Source organism: Somniosus microcephalus, chromosome 3, assembly GCF_052327205.1.
Source record: "Somniosus microcephalus isolate GS21.2 chromosome 3, FLI_Smic_1.0, whole genome shotgun sequence".
Lineage (NCBI taxonomy): Eukaryota > Metazoa > Chordata > Chondrichthyes > Squaliformes > Somniosidae > Somniosus > Somniosus microcephalus.
The window spans coordinates 65,017,921-65,039,346 of NC_140989.1; the positions used below are offsets into that span (position 1 = coordinate 65,017,921).

A 21,426-nucleotide genomic window follows, 5' to 3' on the forward strand; every position below is an offset into this window, starting at 1 on the left:
AAGTCAAGGAATTCAGATACGGAGCAGGGGGAGCTGTCAACAGACTGGGAGCGGCAGCACAGAGAAGCAGGAAGGGGAATGAGACACGGAACAGTCGCAAAAGGTAGCCTGAACTTTTAAAATTTGTATTAAATACAAATACTAATTACCAAATTAATTTAATGTTCAGAGTTTCCCAGTCTGAAATAATACCTTCTGAAATCCGAAAATTTCCGAAAACCGAAACACAGCTGGTCCCAAGGTTTTCGGATAAGGGATAGTCAACCTGTATCTGTAACGAGTTGCACGGAGTTTATTTTCTTTTGTTCTGGAATCTACAAGTCAGAAACTGTAGATACCAGAACAAATGCAATTCGGGACTACCTGCGCACACTCCGTCGGATGTTCCAAGTTGAACTGAACTGCATGGCTTTGGATGTGTACATTACCAACGTGGTCACTAGCCTCATTTAAACTAATATTCTTGAAAGTTGCACAACTGTAATTTGTCATCTCAAATTGCTTCCATCACTATAAACAATGACGGACCTAGAAGCACCTAAACTTTACCAAAGTGTTACCTCGTTGCCTCTAGAGAGCAATTTAAGATACGTTTGGAAGCACTAAACTCAAAACTGGGTGGCTATTTTTTTTTTTTTTTTTTTTTAAAACATGAGAACACAGTAAAAAATAAAACCACATTTACCAATACACTTCACTGTAATCTCATTGCAGAAAACAATATTCCTGCAGTACAACTGCATGAAAATTTCATATACAATTGATACACTGGCCTGGATTAAGCGTTGAGTGTAACAGTGAGGACAACAGCGCTCACCATTATTGAGTAAATCGGACAGCAACTTCCAGAGTACGCACATGCACTGTTAAAACGCGGAAATCAGGAATTTGCAGTCCAAATTGCCCCGCTCCTCCACAAGCTGCGCTTTAACAGTACCTCGCCGATAGACTCTGCATTGAAATCAATGTAAGGGTGTGAAGTTGCAGTACTTACCCACTAGTTACCCACTAAACAGCAGAAAAAGTTAGGGCTGGTGCATTCAGGTGTAATTGAATTTTAAAGACATGATCAGTCATAATTACTGCCAAACAACTTCTCTGGCCATGAAAATTTAATATTACAAGTGTGGAGTCTCATTCCTTCAGAATGTAATTAGTGTTGGAGTTTTTTTTTTAATTAAATCATTTTTTAAAACCTTGTTCTCTCTTAATCCCATCTTTCTTTCCCAATCTTTATTTTGCTTTCTGTACATGATTTAAATCTAATTTACACTTCCTGGTTTAGACTCTGCATGTCTCAGTGAGGGTTCTTCAATCTGATTAGTTGAAGAGCCTCACTGTTTCTTTCCCTGCTCACACACGCCAGATTCCCTGTAGAGGGCACCACGCTGGATCAAACGCCCAATGACGGCCAAGTCTCCGCCCAAAAGCATATGAATACTCTGTGGGCAGCTGACAGCACAGTGAACGGCAAGCGCCGTTCCTTCGCCACTGACCGCAAAATCCGGGCCAATATTAAAATGACACTGATATTGTGGTTTGATTCCTGTTCAAAAACTTGTGTCATTATCCACACCAGCCATACTACCAAATGTACACAGGTGGAATTCATGAGAATGCAACTTGCTATGATTTCTGTACCTGCAAGAGTAGGTAGGCTCTCCAATTTTGAAAACACGACCACAGAGCTGTGATGACTTGTTCGCCTTTTCAAGTTTTGTCATTCCCACAGCAGGATCCTCTCCACACAAGTACCATTCCATTGGCCCCAACAGAATATGCTGAGCTAACATTTCTTCATTAAGTGGATTAGGGTTAGAGCCTCTGCAGTAAATCTTTGGTACATAATAGGCAAGGTGCTGGTACACATCCCTGGTCAAATCTGTTGCTTGAAGCCAGTTCTAAGAAGACAATGTCACATAAATATTTGATTCTTGTAATAGATATTTAAAACATATACTCACATTCAAAATAAACCAAATTTGTGATATTTAATCTTAGCAATTTCATTAAAAATGTACAAAAGGTAGCAGTATCAGTAGTGAAGGGACAAATATTTGTGAAGTTTATGAGTTACATTTTTCCAAGCAAATCAATCAATTTTCATTACAAGTTCAGTGAATTTGAGATCAGCTCCGGTGGACAGCTGAAGGAAACCAACAGCAACGTGCATGGCCGCAGTAAGAAACAATGACCAGATCTTAGAATGTATTTGCCTCATTACGCCTCGGTGAAGCCCAGTGGGACCTTTTTCTAAGTTGACAGCACTATATAAATCATAGAATAGTACAGCACCGAAGGAGGCCATTCGGTCCAGCGAGTCTGCTTTCGAAGTGCAATCCAGTTAGTCCCACTCTTTCCCTGTATCGCTCCAACTTTTTCTCCTTCAAGTATTTACCCAATTACTTTTTAAAGACTGCTATTGAATCTGTATGCACCACCCTAACAGGCAGTGCATTTCAAATCCTAACCACTCGTTGCGTAAAAAAACTTTTTCCTCACGTCGCCTCTGGCTCTTTTGCCAATCACCTTAAATCTGGGCACTCTGGTTATCGGCCCTTCAGCCATTGGAAACAGTTTATCTTTATTCACTCTTATTATCTAAACCCTTAATGAATTTAAACACCTCTATCAAATCTCCTCCAAGGAGAACAACCCAAGCTTCTCCAGTCTATTCATGGAACTGTAATCCCTCATCGCTGGAACCATTCTAGTAAATCTCTTCTGTACCCAAAACAAGCTACTTCGGACCACTCAATCACCCCAATACAAACTGTTGTTCTTGAACAAGTAGAGGGAGAGCGCACAAGTCCAAAGAGATGATAACAAGTCTACAAAGAACAAAGTTATTATATAGCGCCTTTCTTGAACGCATGACATCAAGAAATGTCACTGTTACAAAGCCAATTTGAAAACAGCAATTTCCCACAAACAGCAAAACAATTCATCTGCTTTAGTGATAATGATTGAGAGGTAAACGTTGGCCAGCATGTGCAGTGAACTCCCAAATCTTCTCAAATAGTGTTGTGGGATATTTTAGGTCATCTTAATATTCAGATGGAACCTTGGTTTCATGTTTCATCTGAAAGGCATACCAACAATGCAGCACTTCCTCAGCACTACACTCAAGTGTCAGTTTAGATTATGTGCTCAAGTTCCAGGAGTGGGGTTTGAACACACAACCTTTAATTCAGACACAAGAGTCTGCCACTGACCCATGCTGACACAAGGCACTGGTATGACCACAGCTGCAGTACTACATACAGAAGTCTGGTTTTATATTATAGCAAAGATGTCCAGCCACTGGAGGAAGTGAAACGCTCAAGCTTAGAAGAGGAAAATTGCGAAGAGCTTTACACAATGATGAACGTGCGGAATAGATTAGCCAGAGGTACAAGAGGCAAACAGTATGGAAAACTTTACGGGAGAATTGGATAAATATTGATGGGATGGGGGGGCAGTTGAGAGTTATTGATTTCTGGGACCTGCCAGACAGACTGGATCATCTTGTCCAGTATGATCCTATTATTCTGATTAGTAAACAGAAGTTGGCTTAAATTTTTCTATAATAGATTGATAATTTTTTTTGTTCAGCAAATTATAAACATGTCCCAAGACATATCAACTTCACAGCATTCTTGAGGTTTGCAGATGAAGAGTCTTCGACAAGGGACCATATGGGAGAAGATTAAGTGAAAACCGAGTTAGAGCTAAGGGCAGTTTTTCCAGGCTGCTGTAAGTGGACAGTGGTGTCCCACATGTCTCAGTTGTCAGGCCACTTCTGTTCACTGTGTAGATCAATGATATGGAAATAGGGCTAGAGGGAGTGCTGTTGAAATTTGCAGATGACACTAAAACAGGAAGTATAGTTAATTCTTTGAAAAACCAAAGGAAGCTGCAAATGGAAACTGATAAGATGAGGGAATGAGCCAAAAAAAGTGACAGATGGAATTCCATGTCACTGAGTGAGGTGATGCATTTTAGAACAAACAGCAATTCTAAATAGAAGTAGGCTCAAAGCTGTTGTAGCGCTGAGGAATTTGGGGTTCACAGGACATGAAAGGAAGCAGCTCAGGTTCGTAAATCTGTAAAAAAAAAAATTGCAGATTTCATCATGGGGTTTAAAATATGAAAGCTGAGAGTTAATGAACCTAAATAAAAGCTTAATGAGACCTCAATTAGGGTGCAATGCTTTTGAAAGGTATGCCACTTTTGACAAGTGCCACAGCAACCATGTCCAAGCTTTCTGCTGTCACAGGCCACACGGATGCATACTATGGAGCTCGGTGGAGGGCACATAGTGTTCATCCATGTTCTCATTAATTTGCCTATATCTCAAACTGCTGATATTATGTTAAGATTCAGGATATATCCTATGGGGCAACATCCCTAAGAACAGCCCTTTCATAGTCTCCCAACCCTCAATATTCAAGTATTTCAATATTTTATGACTGCATTGTCAGTATCAGACCATTTTATAGTTTGCTGTAACCTGAAAGTCTGCCTGAAACTCATCAACTAGAATGTACTTAAAATTCTGGAGTACTGAAGTACAAATTATTATTTATGGTTCTTCCTAAGGCGGCACCAGCAAATTTAATCAAGTACTAGTCAACCTTTCATGACGTTCCTTAAGGACTCAAGAAAATGAGACCTGACCACTCCCTGCTCCGGTGCTTACCATATCCTTAACCAAATTGGAACTGTGGTTTAGAATCATAGAATGCTTACAGCACAGAAGGAGACCATCCAGCCTGTCAAGCCAGTGCCAGCTCTCTGTAAGAGCACTTCAGCTAGTCCTACTCCCCCGCCCTTTCCCCGTAGCCCTGCAAATTTTTTCCCCTCAGGTACTTATCCAATTCCCTTTTGAAAGCCACGATTGAGTCTGCCTCCACCACCCTTTCAGACAGTGCATTCCAGATCATAACCAATCGATGCGTAAAAAAGTTTTTCCTCATGTCACCTCTGGTTCTTTTGCCAATTACCCTGAATCGGTGTCCTCTGGTTCTCGACCTTTCCACCAATGGGAACAGTTTCTTTCTATCTACTCTGTCTAGACCCCTCATGATTTTGAACACCTCTATCAAATCTCCTCTCAACCTTCTCTGCTCTGAGAACAAGCCCAGCTTCTCCAGTCTATCCACGTAACTGAAGTCCCTCATCCCTGGAATCATTCTCAAATCTTTTCTGCACCCAAATTAACAGATTTTTTTTTTGTTTTTTTGTTATAAACTGGCCAGTAACGTGGTGCAATTTTGTTTTGAATCTTAACTTCCATCAAAATTGTCAATTACCATAAGCAGATTTCAGGACCTGCAGATTAGTCACTTTTTTTAAATTAAAAGATATGTAATACATTTTGCTACTGGGAAACCTTAAGAGCTGGAGCTCGTGAAGCAACACAAGGCTAAGGTCCAGGGAGAGAAGACACACAAGATCCAAGCAAAACACAACCACCAAAAAAAAAGTAAATTAAAATAGAGGCACAAGCACCATGGGTCAGCACGTCTGTGGATCTCAGTCACTTACACAACGTACAAACCTTCAGATAATAGAAAGAATCAATCAGCTCTGGATACAGTAGATGCTGATCATAAATTCAATAAATGTGGTCATTTGTTTGGGACGGTACCAGAATAACAACCATAAAAACTGTTGCGTCATAAAAGCACAACTGGCTCACTAATTCCCTTCATGGAAAGGAGCCTGCCAGCACTACCTGGTCTGGCCTACATGTGACTCTAGTCCCATACTTTGATTGTTTTTATACCCATCTAGGTTACTGATTGGCTTAAATATCCCACTGACTAAATGCAAAGCATTCTGTATGTTAAGTCAACAAACGGTGATTATTTGCACTAACTTTTTTTGCTGCATGTTCACATTGCGGTGGTGCACATCATGAAAATGATGTGACATTAGAATAAATAGTACAAATGAATGAAAATGGCAGCAGAGGAAAATGAAAATTGAGACTGGGTTACAAACAGTAACATCTTTGAGGAGTTTAAGATGATGAACACAAGAATTATTTGCAGTCTTACAAATCTCTGTAGTATGTTAAAAGATTAGACCATACTCTGAAGATACAATACTGCAAACTTCTGTCATCCTAGTTACTCAATTTGTTTGTGCCTCTGCTTAACAAAAAAGCATGGTGATGATAGACTTGGGCCCAGAAATTCGGGTCCCAACGCGTGAGTACGGACAGAGTACCCACGCGTGGACCCGATGGAAGTGCCGGTTTCTTGCATGCGCGGGAAACCGGCATTTCCGATCCTCTGGGAAGAATTAAGGATTTATTTTGTGCTTTTTACCTTCTCAGGACCTCTCCAAGCCAATGAGGTACTTGGTGTAGGCATTGTTGTTTTGCAGGCAAATACAGCATCCAGTTTACACACAGCAAGATCCCATAAACAATAAGACACATGACCAGTTAATCTCTTCTGGTGGTGTTGATTGAGGGAATATTGGCATGGGCATCAGAAAAACTCCCTGCACTTGTTTGAATTTTTCTATGGGATCTTTTACATCCACCTGAACTGATAAACAGGGTGGCAGTTTAATGTCTCATCAGAGGAACACAAACTGTCAATAATTCTTCCTGACCACCAAACATAAATGGAGAAACACAGAAAAATCAGTGCAACAGTGCAGTATACAGGATTTAACCTTCTCTATTGGTCTTCTACACACATCCCCATCACTCCAACCACAAAGTGTTCACCTTGATCTATACTTCATCCCCTGTAACCTCAAAGGCTATTAACACCCGATCCAGTATTTCTTTGAAGTTTTCTCTCTTTTCACCCCCTCAAGGAATTTATAATGACACTGGCAGCCCTGGAGTACATCTTCATATGAGCCTGGACAGGGAGTGCCAGTGGACTATTTGACAATGTTGGCATAACATTTAAATCAGAGTGTCCTTAGCAGGTGGAAACACACTTTCCAGCAGGGATCACTTGACAGCAATCAGCAGCAAGAATCTCGGTGCTTTGGGGGAATCCCGCTCTGTCCCGATATTGTCTTTCTGCCTCTTATACATTTAAATCGATAATTTAGAGTAGAGTTCAGTAAACCTGAATATGATCCCAATATTTAACTTACAGCCCTATTACCCAATACAAGTTTAAAAATATATACAGCTTTATTATCTGACAGTTTTTTGGCTCAAATTTTGTACTGTATGGGCACCAACTAGTAGTTTAATCCAGCATAATTTACATCTACTCCGGATAATTCAGTCAATTTTTGCACTTAAATTTATATTAATCCATTTCAATCTATTATTTGTTAATAATGGTGAATAGCTGCAGCATTCCAATGGCATTGTGCCTGTACATAGAGATAGATGTGAGGATCGCGATATGTGGCCCATTAAGTACTGTGTGACTCAACTAACATTAACTTACCCTGGACACGAGTGCAGCGCCAACAACACACAAGCAGCTCGACACCATTCAGGACAAAGCAGCCCGCTTGATTGGCATCCCATCCACCACCTTAAATATTCACTCCCTCCACCACCGGCGTACCGTGGCTGCAGTGTGTACCATCTATAAGATGCACTGCAGCAACTCGCCAAGGCTTCTCCGGCAACACCTCCCAAACCCGCGACCTCTTCCACCTAGAAGGACAAGGGCAGCAGGTGCATGGGAACACCACCACCTCCAAATTCCTCTCCAAGTCACACACCATCCTGACTTGGAAGTATATCGCCGATCCTTCATCGTCGCTGGGTCAAAATCCTGGAACTCCCTACCTAACAGCGCTGTTGAAGTACATCACCACACGGACTGCAGCGGTTCAAGACCACCACCTTCTCAAGGGCAACTAAGGATGGGCAATAAACGCTGGCCTTACCAGCGACGCCTACATCCCATAAACAAATTTTAAAAAACACTGCCATTCTTCAACATAAAATCAGATTTAGGCCTATCAAGCTAACTTTAAAATTCCCCACTTGCCGAGTGGGTGTGCACTGATCCTCCTCTACTAATTTTAAATCGATGATCTTAATAATCCAGAGTGCAACATTCAGCATTTGGCTCCTCAATTACAAGGACAGCGTGATTCCAACCAATCCCAAGCTGACTATCTCTCTGCAAAAAAATGAACAGGCCAGTTATTTTCAAAAACGTTAGAATGCCAACCTGGCCCTGCAAAATTAGTTTTTTGGTCAACCCCCCACTGAGCAAAATGTGCTGCTGCCCAGATGCATCCTACCATACTGCCCCTCTAAACTAGGCCAACATTTGTTCCACAGTCTAAACAAGCACAACTTACTTCACCTTGTTCTGATCTGATGCTTAGAGGCATGAGCAGAGACCTTCCCCAGGCTTCATGACTTTGATGTAACCCAATCCATCCCAGAGGAGTTTTCCCTACTTCAAGAAAATCGAACTCATCACCAACCCTCCCCCAGCCATGAATATTTGCCTGAGAATGGGAAATTGGACCCAAACAATGGTGTTCATCATTACTGCCTTAGTAATGCCAGCCATTCTATACTTTAGAATGAACCTCACCCAGAATCATGCACCCACCCCCACACCTCTTGCCGAGACTGATTGTTTTAACACCCAGAAAAATGCCACCACTCCTCCTCCTCGCCACCCTACCCCCTGCTACTGTGATCGTTGGGCAGTCAGGAGAATGCAAGGCAGCTGCCACCCTTCCCCATGACTAGCTCTCCCATCTTCCCTCCCACTCTCCAACTTCTTTTCTCCCCCTCCCCTGTCCCCTTTTTCCCTGCTTTTTCCACCTACCTCCAAATACTTCTTTCTCCTGTTCACCTCCTACCCCTATCCTCTCCCGTCCCTTCTGCCTCATTCCCCATCCAGAGCAAGGCTCAATACCAAGTGGATTTATACATTTTGTATTTATACAGCACTTAGAAAGACATTTATATGTTATCTGCATTCAAATTATTTTGCAATATATGCCTCTTTGCTGTGTCACTTACGTTGCTTAATTCAAATTACAGGTCAAGCAATGTGTTTAATGAGAGGAAGCCGAAGGAGGTCAGCAAGGACAGGAATAATGAGCGTGCGGGACAGGTTTTCAGGCAATGAGCTGAAGCTGGTGTAGCATGAAGCTCAGAAAGACAGTGGCAGATGCTGCAGAAGTGCAGTCTTGAGGTAAATACAGTGTGGATATTTGTCTCAGTGGTAGTGGGGTGAGGTGAAGGGTGCAAACATCTGATGTCAAAGAGGTGAAAGTAGGCAGCCCTGGTGTTTGCAGATCAGCTCAGGGCTGATTAGGACACCTAGGTTGCAAACTTTCTGGTTCAACCTGAGCGAGCAGCCAGGGTGCGAAACAGAGTCATGAGCACAGTTAGGAACTTTTTGGTGCATCCAAATCGACAGCTTTGGTCTGCCTGAAGTTCAAGTTGACAAATTTCTGGCTTTTGATTTTGATTTCAGAAAAACAACCCGACAGTGTAAAGATGGTTGTGAAGAGGTAAACCCGTGTATTGTCAGCCTACAGTTGGAAACTGACCCTATGCGATGGACAATGTCACAAAGGAGTCACGTGCAAGTGAGGAAAATAAAAGAACTAAGGATTGAATATTGGTGTACGCCAGTTGTGAGGTAACTGTGCAGAGGCAGAAAGAGAAGCCACTGCTTAAAGTGTGGGAGTCAAACTAATCAAAGGGAATTCTGCTTAAGCAAACCACATTACAAAGGTAAGAGAGGATGCTATGGTCAACTGTGTCAACGCCTTTGACAGGTCAAGGAGGACAAGGGGAAAGAACACGTCACGGTCACATCACAGAGGATGTCGTTGTTGAGTTGACTCAGTGCCGTGGGCAGAGTGAAAGCCTGGAAGAATTCAAACGGGAAAAAAAAAGCATGACAATGGGTGACATCAACTCTTTGATGACCTTGAGAGGTTTGATAACAGGCACAAAGTTCAGAGATTTTCCCTTCACACTCAACTTTGTTCTGGAGTCAGGTCAAGCTCCGACTCAAGATTTACACTAGAACTTCGAAGCATCGGTCCAAAGCAATTTATAGCATAAATGTCAGCTTGGCTCAAAGGAAGTACTGAGTCAGAAGATTACAGATCTGAGCTCTTCTCCACAATTTGAATACATAATCTAGGCCAGGAATGACAAACTTATTTTACATGGTGGGCCATATCTGACATCCTGACACTTAGCGTGGGCCACATTAGACACACTAGGGTAGAAATTAGTATGTGTTTTGCTCACTTAAGTGTAAAACTAGCGCAACATACACTAATCTCTGGGCTCATGGTCCTGCCGCCTTATTGGCCCTCACTGTTTGTAGCAACCCTGGCGGCAATGTTCCCTTTAAGCTGCATGACTACGCAGTGCTCTGCAGCTCCCGCGCAGCGAGCTAACCGGCTTTTAAATAGGAAAAACTATGCATGCACGGTATTTTGAATGGGCCGGGCAGCCCCGCACCCAAAAAAAGTTAAAGGGAACACTGCCTGATGGCCTCCCGAAATCAGCATTGGATCAATTTAAATATGCAAGAAAGGGTCTGACGTCTGTTTCAGGACCCTTCTGCAAAATTCTTGAAAAACTAGATGCAGCATGAACCGTGCAAGCTCCGATTCGTTTTTCCACTTCTACAGCAGCCCAAGCACAGACCTTAAAGGGATCATGGGAGGCCGCCAAACAAATTGTAGGAAAGGTGACTATGGCACTGGTTTCTGGCATGCAATTTAATTTCCACCCCACCATCTTTGCAGGTTTTAGCCTGCAGATCTTCAAACATACTTCCCTTAGAAAATGGTTATGATTACCAATGAGCCTCCTAATTTTTTTTTGGGCCACACATCCCCTTTAACGGGTTATGCAGCCCATTCAAACTTCCGCGTATCCATGGTTTTTTTGCATTGTGAAGCCGGCTGCGCGGGACCTCGAGACAGCTGCGCAGCCGTGCAGCTTAAAGGGAACGTTGATGGTGACAGTTATTTCATGGGCAATCACATAGCGTGCTTTAACAGCGGTACTTACATGGCGACTATGAGCAACCACTGCTACTCTTTAAAAATGGTGCCAATTCAGAAAATATCTTTATGTAACTTTCCTGCGCGCTTAGCATATTTCTCACCATGGTTTGCTTCATAATGTCTGAGAATTTTATATCCTTTCACCACGGCTACCTGTTACCTCTAGACTTGATTATTCCAAAGCACTCCTGGCTGGCCTCCCACATTCTACCCTATGTAAACTTGAAGTCATCAAAAACTCGGCTGCCCGTGTCCTAACTCGCGCCAATTTAAAAAAATTTTTTTTATTCATTTATGGGATGAGGGCGTCGCTGGCTGGCTAGGCCTGCATTTAGTGCCCACCCCTAATTGCCCTTGAGAAGATGGTGGTGAGCCGCCTTCTTGAACCGCTGCAGTCCATATGGTGTATGTACACCCACAATGCTGTTAGGGAGTTCCAGGATTTTGGCCCAGCGACAGTGAAGGAACGGCGATACAGGTCCAAGTCAGGATGGTGTGTGGCTTGGAGGGGAACTTGTAGGTGGTGATGTTCCCATGCGTCTGCTGCCCTTGTCCTTCTAAGTGGTAGAGGTCGCAGGTTTGGAAGGTGCTGTTGAAGGAGCTTTGGCGAGTTGCTGCAGTGCATCTTGTAGATGGTACACACTGCAGCCACAGTGCGCCGGTGGTGGAGGGAGTGAATGTTGAAGGTGGATGGAGTGCCAATCAAGTGGGCTGCTTTATCCTGAATGGTGTCGAGCTTCTTGAGTGTTGTTGGAGCTGCACTCATCCAGGCAAGTGGAGAGTATTCCATCACACTCCTGATTTGTGCCTTGTAGATGGTGGAAAGGCTTTGGGGAGTCAGGAGGTGAGACACTCGCCGCAGAATTCCCAGCCTCTGGCCTGCTCTTGTAGCCACAGTATTTATATGGCTGGTCCAGTTCAGTTTCTGATCAATGGTAACCCCCAGGATGTTGATAGTGGGGGATTCAGCGATGGTAATGCCATTGAATGTCAAGGGGAGATAGTTAGAGGGAATTCCGTTCACCCATCACCCTTGTGCTCGCTGACCTACATTGGATCCCGGTTAAGCAACGCCTCAATTTCAAAATTCTCATCCTTGTTTTCAAATCCCTCCATGGCCTTGCCCCTCCCTATCTCTAATCTCCTTCAGCCCCACACCACCACCCACCCCCCGCCAAGATATCTGCGCTCCTCTAATTCTGCCCTCTGGAGTATCCCTGATTATAAATCACTCCACCATTGGTGGCCGTGCCTTCTGTTGCCTAGGCCCGAAGCTCTGGAATTCTCTGCCTAAACTTCTCCGCCTCTCTTTCCTCCTTTAAGATGCTCCTTAAAACCTACCTCCTTGACCAAGCTTTTGATCACCTGCCTTAATTTCTCCTTATGTGGCTCAATGTCAATTTGTTTGTCTTATAATACTCCTGTGCAGTGCCTTGGGACATTTGAGTACGTTAAAGGCGCTATATAAATACAAGTTGTTGTTGCTTGCAAAATCAAGCACAATGGCTTTTCATTCACAAAGAAATATGAAATTCATTTCATAATGTACATGAATGTTCTGGAAATTTACCTAATTGGCACCAAATGCATTCTGAGTTACAAACTGCAGAGTTTGTGGGGCTGGGGGGGGGGGGGGGGGGGGGTACAAAAATTACAATGAAGACTATTGTCAGAACTTAAAAGCTTTTCCTTACCTTACTCCTCCAAAATCAAACAAAAAAGGGTAGTGCCTAGATGTGTAGTGTGCTGCAACTCTGAAATACTGTACAATACAAATGCCACTTTACTGTAGTGATTTTTATCACCCACTTCAAAAATACTTGACACTTGGACTGAACAAGACAACAACCCAGAACCAAAGCTTATCTGACTTTCTAAGTAGGCTATGCAGAATTAACATTCGCAAGGGATTTAAAAATCCTAAATCCATTCGCATTACATAATTGAAAAAAGATATTCAATCCATCTCGCTATCGTTCCAGTTAAAAACAAAAGAATACATGGAGGAACTTGATGCTCTTAAAACTATTATAAATGTTACATCAAAAATAATTTAGAAAAATAATCCTCGCAGCAGGACAGCCAGTCTCCCTCAAATCTCATTCTTCAGCTACTTATTGAAGCTCAGACTTGGGCTGCAAACTGCAAGATCCTGAGCGAGGAACCGATGGGAAAGATGGGGGAAGTCAGGTCCAGAGTTTGTTGCCGAGAAAGGAGCTGAAGGAGGGGGCTGAGGCTGCTCCCCTCCTCTTCCAACCCAGCGGCGGCAGTTGGAGCTTGCAATGTGAAATAGGGGCGTACAGCATTTCCCACCCCATCTCACTGCCCAAGCCCTACAAAACCCCCCTTCCGGGAGTCTCAAGCTCCCGAACGTCCCCACACTACTCCCATCCCATCCATGGAGTCCCAATTTCCCCCTCTCCGAGTCCCAATACCCCAAACAACCACGTGTCCCCCATCTCCAAAACGCATCCCCACCTCCCCTGACCGGGAGACCCAGACTATTCGTAGCAGTGCCCGGGAGATTCATGTCCCATTCCGTAAGACTCAGCAACCCTAAACACAGCACACCACAGGCCGTGGACGGTACGTTTGACAGCCTTGATCTAGGATGACACTTCAGTGTTGTACTGAGGGAGTGCTGCTGATTGTCAGAAAATCTGTCTTTCGGATGAGAAGTTAAACTTACGCCATCTATTACTACAATGACAATTTATATACCGCCTTTAAGGTAGTAAAACGTCCCAAGGCACTTCACAGGAGCACGAGCAAACAAATTTTGACACTGAGCCACATAAGGAGATATTGGGGCAGATGACCAAAAGCTTGGTCAAAGATGGATTTTAAGGAGTGTCTTAAAGGAGGACAGAGAGGTCGAGAGCAGTGGTCCCTGTAAAGCGCACTGCTCCAGGGAACCTGCGCAGCCGGCTTTTCAATGTAAAAACCATGCAGGCGCGATATTTTGAAGAGGACGCACAGGGCCAAAAAAATTACAGGAACATAGGCGGAGATGTTTAGGGAGGGCATTCTAGAGCATAGGGCCTTGGCAACTGAAGGCACGGCCGCCAATCTACCTCAGCTCAGTGGCAGTACTCTCATCTCCAAGTCAGAAGGTTGCAGGTTCAAGTCCCACTCCAGAGACTTGAGCACTTCAGTACTGAATGAGCAATACACTGTCGGAGGTTCTGTCTTTCAGATGAGACCTTAAATCAGGTGGTTGTAAAAGATCCTAAGGCACTATTCAAAGAAAGGTTGAGATCTCCCCAGTATCCTGGCCAATATTAATCCCTCAACCAATATCATGGAAACATATTATCTGATTATGTATTTCAGTGCTGTGCGCAAACTGACTGCCACATTTCCCTACATTACAAATTACACTTCAAAAGTCCTTCATTAGCTATAAAGCGCTTTCTGAAATCCTGGGGTATATAAATGCTATTTGTTTTCTTTTAGGTGACAGTGGCACTTTCTGTAAAGCAGGGGAGTTAACCCCATTTCCTGGCCAACATTTATCATTCAGTCAACCCCGTCAAATTGGCTGCCATTTTTATCTACCTTACAGTGTCTAAACTTCAAAAATAACTATGTGGGGCACTTAGAGCAACCTGAGGACTTGAAGCTTTCCATTTATATAACACTTCTCATTTTTTTGTTTAGTTTGGGGAAAATGACAGCCTGTGAAACATCTTTTAAGTAATATAGACACCAGACCAAATTACATAACAGGCTTGCCAAGGTTTTAAACCTATTCAAATGTTTATAAAATTTACCTAAAAAACTAAACTCTACTTAACAATGAAGTGCATATTTACTAGAACAGAGAAGAGATTCAACTTGTACACTACTAAACTGCTATAACTTTAAGGCATTTGGAGTGTGGCCAACTATCAAAATATAACAGCTGGTATTTCTTGATAAATATTTTAACTCCTAACGCTCATTTTTCAGAAAACAACCTGCTCCTCGCAAGTTACATATAATTAGACTGGATGGCAAAGAATTTGCTCCTGATGAGGTTGCAACTTCACGTCAACAGCAGGAAGTGCCGAGTCCGGCAAGTTAACAACACGAATAGACCTTCAGATGTAAAAGTCATTGAAAAAAAACACGATCATCCTTAGGTTTCATGCAGATCCACACAAGAGCTGAAGCGCTGCTCGTGTTCTCACCACCCTTTTTACCTGACCCGCGGACACCATGTCTCAGCAAATCCGAGGACAACGCCGCAGGCCTGAGATAGGTCTTTACTTAGCAACCTTCCCCCTGTCTGAGAAACACAAACTGCTGATTGGGATTAAAAAACACACACAAAGTGAACACTGGTTTCCCACGCATCAGTTAGAGGGAAATAAACACAAGGTGTATTACAGTCCGTACCAAGGCGATGTCCTTCGCCGAACAGTCCATTAAAAACTTAGGGATGGACGGAACCTCTTCCGACTCAGTGGCCGCCATCTTGGATTTCTAGGCCTAACTCCGGGATCCGATCGCAGCGCCGGAAATGATCGTCACCAAGTCCAAACATCCGCTGTACTTGGGCATGGTGCCTCAGCCAATGATACTGTTCTACTAGCTGCACCAATCATACTCATACTATCAGGAGGTTCACTTAAAATAAAACTATTTATTTTCTTTGCTACTTACGTGTTTTTTTCTAACTTTTTACTTCCAAAATAATTCACTTGTTGACCTTTTTATATCAAATTTATCCCAAAAAATTAATTATCTTTATCAGACTGTTTTTCCAATTGTTCACACCTTTCTTAATCGGTCTATGTTTATATTTGTTGCTTTTCCTGCGTAAGCTTTGCCAATTATTGCGTGGACTATCCAAAAAATGTCTAAACATAAACCAAATCCTCAATACCCACTGATCTTAACCTCAGTATTCTTGGGTTAGGGTAGCAAAAAAGTGGGCAATACTCCTCTTCCTGATCAATACCCAGCAATCCCTCCTGGGAGTGCAGTGTGTGAGTCAGGTGAGGGCAGAACCAGCCTCAATAGTGCGACCCTCTGTTGTTGAATAAACTGCAAACCAGAGGCAGCTCATCAAGTGAGGCACTGCCTCACTTAGACTTCCAGTGCTGAAGTTGCAGTTGTGCCTCAGACTCGGAGCGGCTTTTAATGGTCAGGTAGTTCCCGGATCAGTCGATTTTTTTTTGCTGTTTCATTGCAAAAGCTACCTGAAAATGGCAGGCAGAATACTTGTGTCCTGGACTGTGGAACAGGGTATAATCACGTGCGTGAAAGGCCAGTTGACATGGGAACAAGCTGCATTGGGTAGACATGTATAGCATATGCCTCACCTGTCTGAAAGATCACCAGCAGCCACTGCAGCAAACACAGTGTTAAAGTTTTCATATTAATAATGGCCACTTGAGCAAGGTACCTGATGGCATCCCACGACTGTGGAATTACAGCATCGCAAGGAGTCAATGTCTTCCAGTCAACAGCAACTTGCATTTATATAGTGCCTGTAACATAAAGAAACATCCCAAGGCGTTGCACAAATAAGCATAAGAAAAATTAATACCAAGCTGGAAGGGAGAGATTAGGAGTAATCACTGATAGCTTAGTCAAAGAGGAGGAACATTTGAAGTGTCAACACTGTTGTTATGTGGACAAACGGCACCCAAATTGCGCACAGCAAGGACCCATAAATGACAATAAGATAAACAACTATATAATCTGTTTTGGTGATGTTAGTTGAGAGTTAAATGTTAGCGAGGACACCAGGAGAACTCCCGTCTGTAGTGTATGTACTTTGCAGAAGGAACTATATTCTGCAGCCCCTGTATACTGCAGTACCAGTAGTGACCACCCCTGTATATAAGCCTGTGTAGTAACATTTGCATAGTAGTTCCAGGTTGCCTCCATTCAGTAAAGACCTGTTATAACCAACTCCTGCAGTCCGTGTCTCAATTATACATGGGCATAATACTGGCGACGAGCAGATGCGAACTTACCTACAGTCTGCACCACCTCATGGGGATCCATCCCTGAAGCGAAGGTATCAGAGGTCGAGGCCAGAAGGAAGAAAGAAACAGAAGAAACGGGCGTCGACCGTGGGCATCCGCCTCTGAGTCAACGGAGTTGAAGAATTGCAGGAGAGGCTGTCGAGAGCGGGGCTTGGTTATCCTGTCGATGGTGCTTCAGCTAATCGGGCTGGTGGCAGGTAGTACACTGATCCTTCCTGGGCTGCGGCGGTCTAGAGCTCGAGCAGGTGGCTTTGCAACGGGGCCGAGCAGCGTTGTCGGGAAGAGGAGAGAGAGAGAGAGGGAGTGGAGCACACAGGGCGCGGCCGGTGCTACGAAGCTGGGCAGCGCACAGACCCGAGAAGAGGGAGGCAAGAGTCTGCAGGGTTGTTCCGACGACGGGGAAATAATAAAAATTAAACGTGCAGAAAGCCGCGAGGAGCTGCAGTTTGCCACGGGAACCGCGGAGAGCGGCGTTAGCAGCAGCGCGGGGGGAAGTGCGCGAAGACCATAGGGCGTCGCCATCAAGGCATAAAATGCCAGCAACAGCACTAGCAACAGCGGAGAAGACAGCGCGGGAGGCGCCATCTTAATCCAGCGGGTAAGAAGGCAAAGCGCGGGAGGCGCCATTTTGTTAAATCGGGGAAGAAGGTTCGCATCTGTGGGGACTTCAAGGTGACGGTGAACCCAGTCCTTCACACAGTACAATATCCTCTTCCAAGGATAGAAGATATCTTCGCCTCACTATCTGGAGGGAAGCGTTTTACAAAAATTGACCGAGCACAAGCATATTTGCAGATGGAGGTTGAAGAATCCTCGAGGAAGTATCTCACGATAAACACTCACAAAGGTCTTTACCAGTATAATCGACTGGTATTCGGAGTAGCATCAGCTCCGGCGATATGGCAAAGAGCGATGGAACAAGTCCTGCAAGGAATTCCGGGGACTCAGTGTTACTTGGACGACATCCTAGTGACAGGTGAAGATGACAGTGAACACCTTGCCAACCTAGAGCAGGTGCTCACTAGACTACGTGAACATGGGCTACGGGCCAATCGCCCCAAGTGCGAGTTTTTTAAGAAACAGATATCGTATTGTGGCCACGTGATTGATGAAGAGGGGTTACATAAGTCCCCTGACAAAATTGAAGCGGAAGTTAAGGCTCCAGCACCTGAAAATGTGTCGCAACTGAGGTCATACCTCGGATTGGTGAATTACTACCATAAGTTTTTGCCGAATTTGTCCACAATTCTGCACCCACTGAACGCCCTACTACAAACGGGAGTAGCATGGAAATGGAGCGATGAATGTAAGCGGGCCTTTCAGAAGAGTAAGGACCTAATCACTTCAAGAGAAGTATTGGCTCACTACAACCCATCACTACTGATAAGACTGGCGTGTGATGCGTCTCCCTACGGCATTGGGGCGGTACTGTCACATAAATTCCTTGATGGTTCAGAGAGGCCGATAGCTTTTGCGTCACGCTCGTTAACTTCAGCCGAGCGTAACTACGCCCAGATTGACAGAGAGGCCCTCAGCCTGGTGTGGGGGGTGAAGAAGTTCAATCACTACCTGCACGGTCAGAAATTTACTCTACTTACTGATCATCAACCTCTTGTCTCCATTTTCAACCCTCAGAAGGGCGTACCGATAATGACAGCACAACGGCTACAGAGGTGGTCCCTTTTCCTAGGGGCACACCAATATGACATCGAGTACAAAGGAACTAAACAGCATAGGAATGCTGATGGATTGTCGCGCCTACCGTTGCCGACGGTGGAAGAAGAACTTGCAGTGGATCCAGTGGAGATATTCCACTCGACCATAGTCGAATGTCTCCCTGTGACGAATGCAAACATAGAAAAGGAAACACGAAATGACCCGACACTCTCCTGGGTCTATGATTTAACGGTGAAGGGATGGCCAGCACATGGCGAACCACTGCTGCCAGCATTCTCGCCGAGAAGAGAACAGCTGTCAGTGTGCAGAGGAACCTTGATGTGTGGATCCAGCGTAGTAATTCCACCCAAATTGAAGGATAGAGTGCTCAATGAGCTTCATGAGGGTCATCTGGGAGGGGTAAAAATGAAGAACTTAGCCAGAGCGTTTGTGTGGTGGCCGGGAATCGATAGAGAAATCGAAGAGATGACCAAGAGCTGTACAGGATGCCAGAAGGTCCAAAACGCCCCACCACAAGCCCCTCTACATCCATGGGAGTGGCCCTCATCTCCATGGCAAAGGGTGCACATTGATTTTGCTGGTCCATTTATGCACTCGATGTTTTTAATTGCGGTGGATACACATTCAAAGTGGCCAGAGGTAATAAAAATGTCCTCAACCACCACAGAAAAAACTATCACAGTCTTACGAACCATATTCGCCAGGAATGGGCTGCCTGAACAGATTTGCTCCGACAATGGACCACAGTTTGTGTCTGAAGAGTTCCGGAGGTTCTTAAAGAACAATGGTGTTAAGCATTACACATCCGCCCCATATCATCCGGCCACGAATGGATTGGCCGAGAGGTTCGTTCAAACATTCAAGAAGGCTATCAAGGCAATGTGTAATGAAGATATACCCCTACAGCACAAGGTGGATAACTTCTTGTTTGCCTACCGGAATGCGACACATGCGGTTACCAACCAAACTCCAGCCATGATGTTCTTCAATCGAAGACTACGATGCCGCTTGGATTTGGTTAAGCCAAACGTCAGAAGAGATGTGGAGAACAGGCAGTTTCAGAATATGAATGAAAGGCCGACCAGGAGTTTTAAGATAGGTCAACCAGTTTTGGCCCGGGACTACCGCACAGAGAAATGGCAGCCAGGAACGATCTGTACACGGCAAGGACCTCTAATGTATACCGTGGACGTTGGAGAGAGCATTGTAAGACGCCATGCTGACCAGATTCTAGAGTCACTGGGAAACATCAACTCCACATCACGATCTGATACACCTGGCGATGAAACCGAAGTACCAATTGCATCGACCTCAGAATCGGTGATATTGGAAGCAGACAAACCAAACAACGACGTTGATCCCGACTCAACGTTGCCAGAAGAACCTGATACCCCAAAGAGGCGTTATCCAGACAGAATCAGGAAGCCTCCTCAAAGACTGAACTTATAATTGCTTAACTCCAACTAATGTATCTAGCAACTGTAATTGTAAATATGTTATTTCATTGTTAATTGAATGTTATGTACTGTTTAGCTAAAAGGGGAGGAATTGTTGTGTATGTACTTTGCAGAAGGAACTATATTCTGCAGCCCCTGTATACTGCAGTACCAGTAGTGACCACCCCTGTATATAAGCCTGTGTGGTAACATTTGCATAGTAGTTCCAGGTTGCCTCCATTCAGTAAAGACCTGTTATAACCAACTCCTGCAGTCCGTGTCTCAATTATACACGGACATAATACCGTCCTCTTCTTTGAATAGTTGTGGTAAACCACTGTTTGTATTCCACTGTGTACATGCCTGGACATGCCTCGGCTGACTCCTCCCACAAGTCCTAGTATAAAGGTGACTGCTCCCCAGCCCTTTGTATTTCTGGACCGGTCGACCACTCGAGGCAGACCTTCATTCTTTTGTTAATAAAAGCCTTTAGTTACTCTCTTAACTCTCAGTCTTTTATGAGTAATTGATAGCGCATCAATTTTATTAACAAAATTTTTATAATGGAGAAGATCCTCACACCAGCATGCCTGGACTTAGATCATCGGGAGGCGGACTCATCCAACAAGTTTACTCACTGGCTTAAGTGTTTCGAAAAATTCCTGACCGCCTCCGCAGCAATCAAATCGGACGAGGACAAACTGGATGTCCTGACCTCCAAAGTGAACCACCGAGTGTACTCGGTCATCCAAGACGCGACCTCGTACGCGGACGCTATCAAGCTCCTCAAGGACCAGTACACGCGCCCAGTGAACGAAGTGTATGCCAGGCACCTTCTGGGGAGTCGTAAACAACAACCTGGGGAATCGACCGTGGAATACCTTCAGGCACTGTCTGTGCTTGGCCGGGCCTGTGGTTGTAAGGATGTAAAGGCCGCCGTGTACACAGAGGAACTTATCCGGGACGCTTTTGTAGCGGGCCACAGATCCAATTACACCCGACAGCGACTGTTGGAGCAGAGTGACCTCGACCTCAACAAGGCCTCTGAACTCGCACTATCATTGGATGCAGCCTACCGGGGCATGGATGCCTACTCCTCTGCACCGTGGACGCCGCGGGGAATGACAGCCTGGGACACGGTAGGACCGCCTCATAGCGTCGTGCCACCCCAGCCACACCCCAGCAACGGCCCAACTACCGCAGCAGTGTCCCAAGGCCAGACAGCAGTGCCCCAAGGCCAGAAATGCTACTTCTGTGGCCAGGCAAAACACCCCAGAGCGCGCTGCCCGGCGAAAAATGCGATCTGCTCGGGCTGCGGGCAGAAGGGACACTACGCTAACGTC

General features: G+C 44.6%; 1 protein-coding gene across 4 annotated transcripts in view; it reads right to left on the reverse strand.

Moving 5' to 3' along the window:
* Positions 1–15,510, reverse strand: part of ubr2 (ubiquitin protein ligase E3 component n-recognin 2) — a 162,512-nt gene extending 147,002 nt beyond the window's left edge. For 2 of the 4 annotated variants that reach the window (XM_085980818.1, XM_085980815.1), the window contains exons 1-2: positions 15,370–15,510; positions 1,642–1,901 (exon numbers count right to left, since the gene is read on the reverse strand). In XM_085980818.1, coding sequence (XP_085836944.1) covers positions 1,642–1,901; positions 15,370–15,447 — 338 coding nt within the window. In that variant the 5' untranslated portion in view covers positions 15,448–15,510. The remainder of the gene's footprint in view (positions 1–1,641; positions 1,902–15,369) is intronic. The other 2 variants (XM_085980809.1, XM_085980805.1) reach the window with 1 other exon arrangement.
* Positions 15,511–21,426: the final 5,916 nt, after the last annotated feature.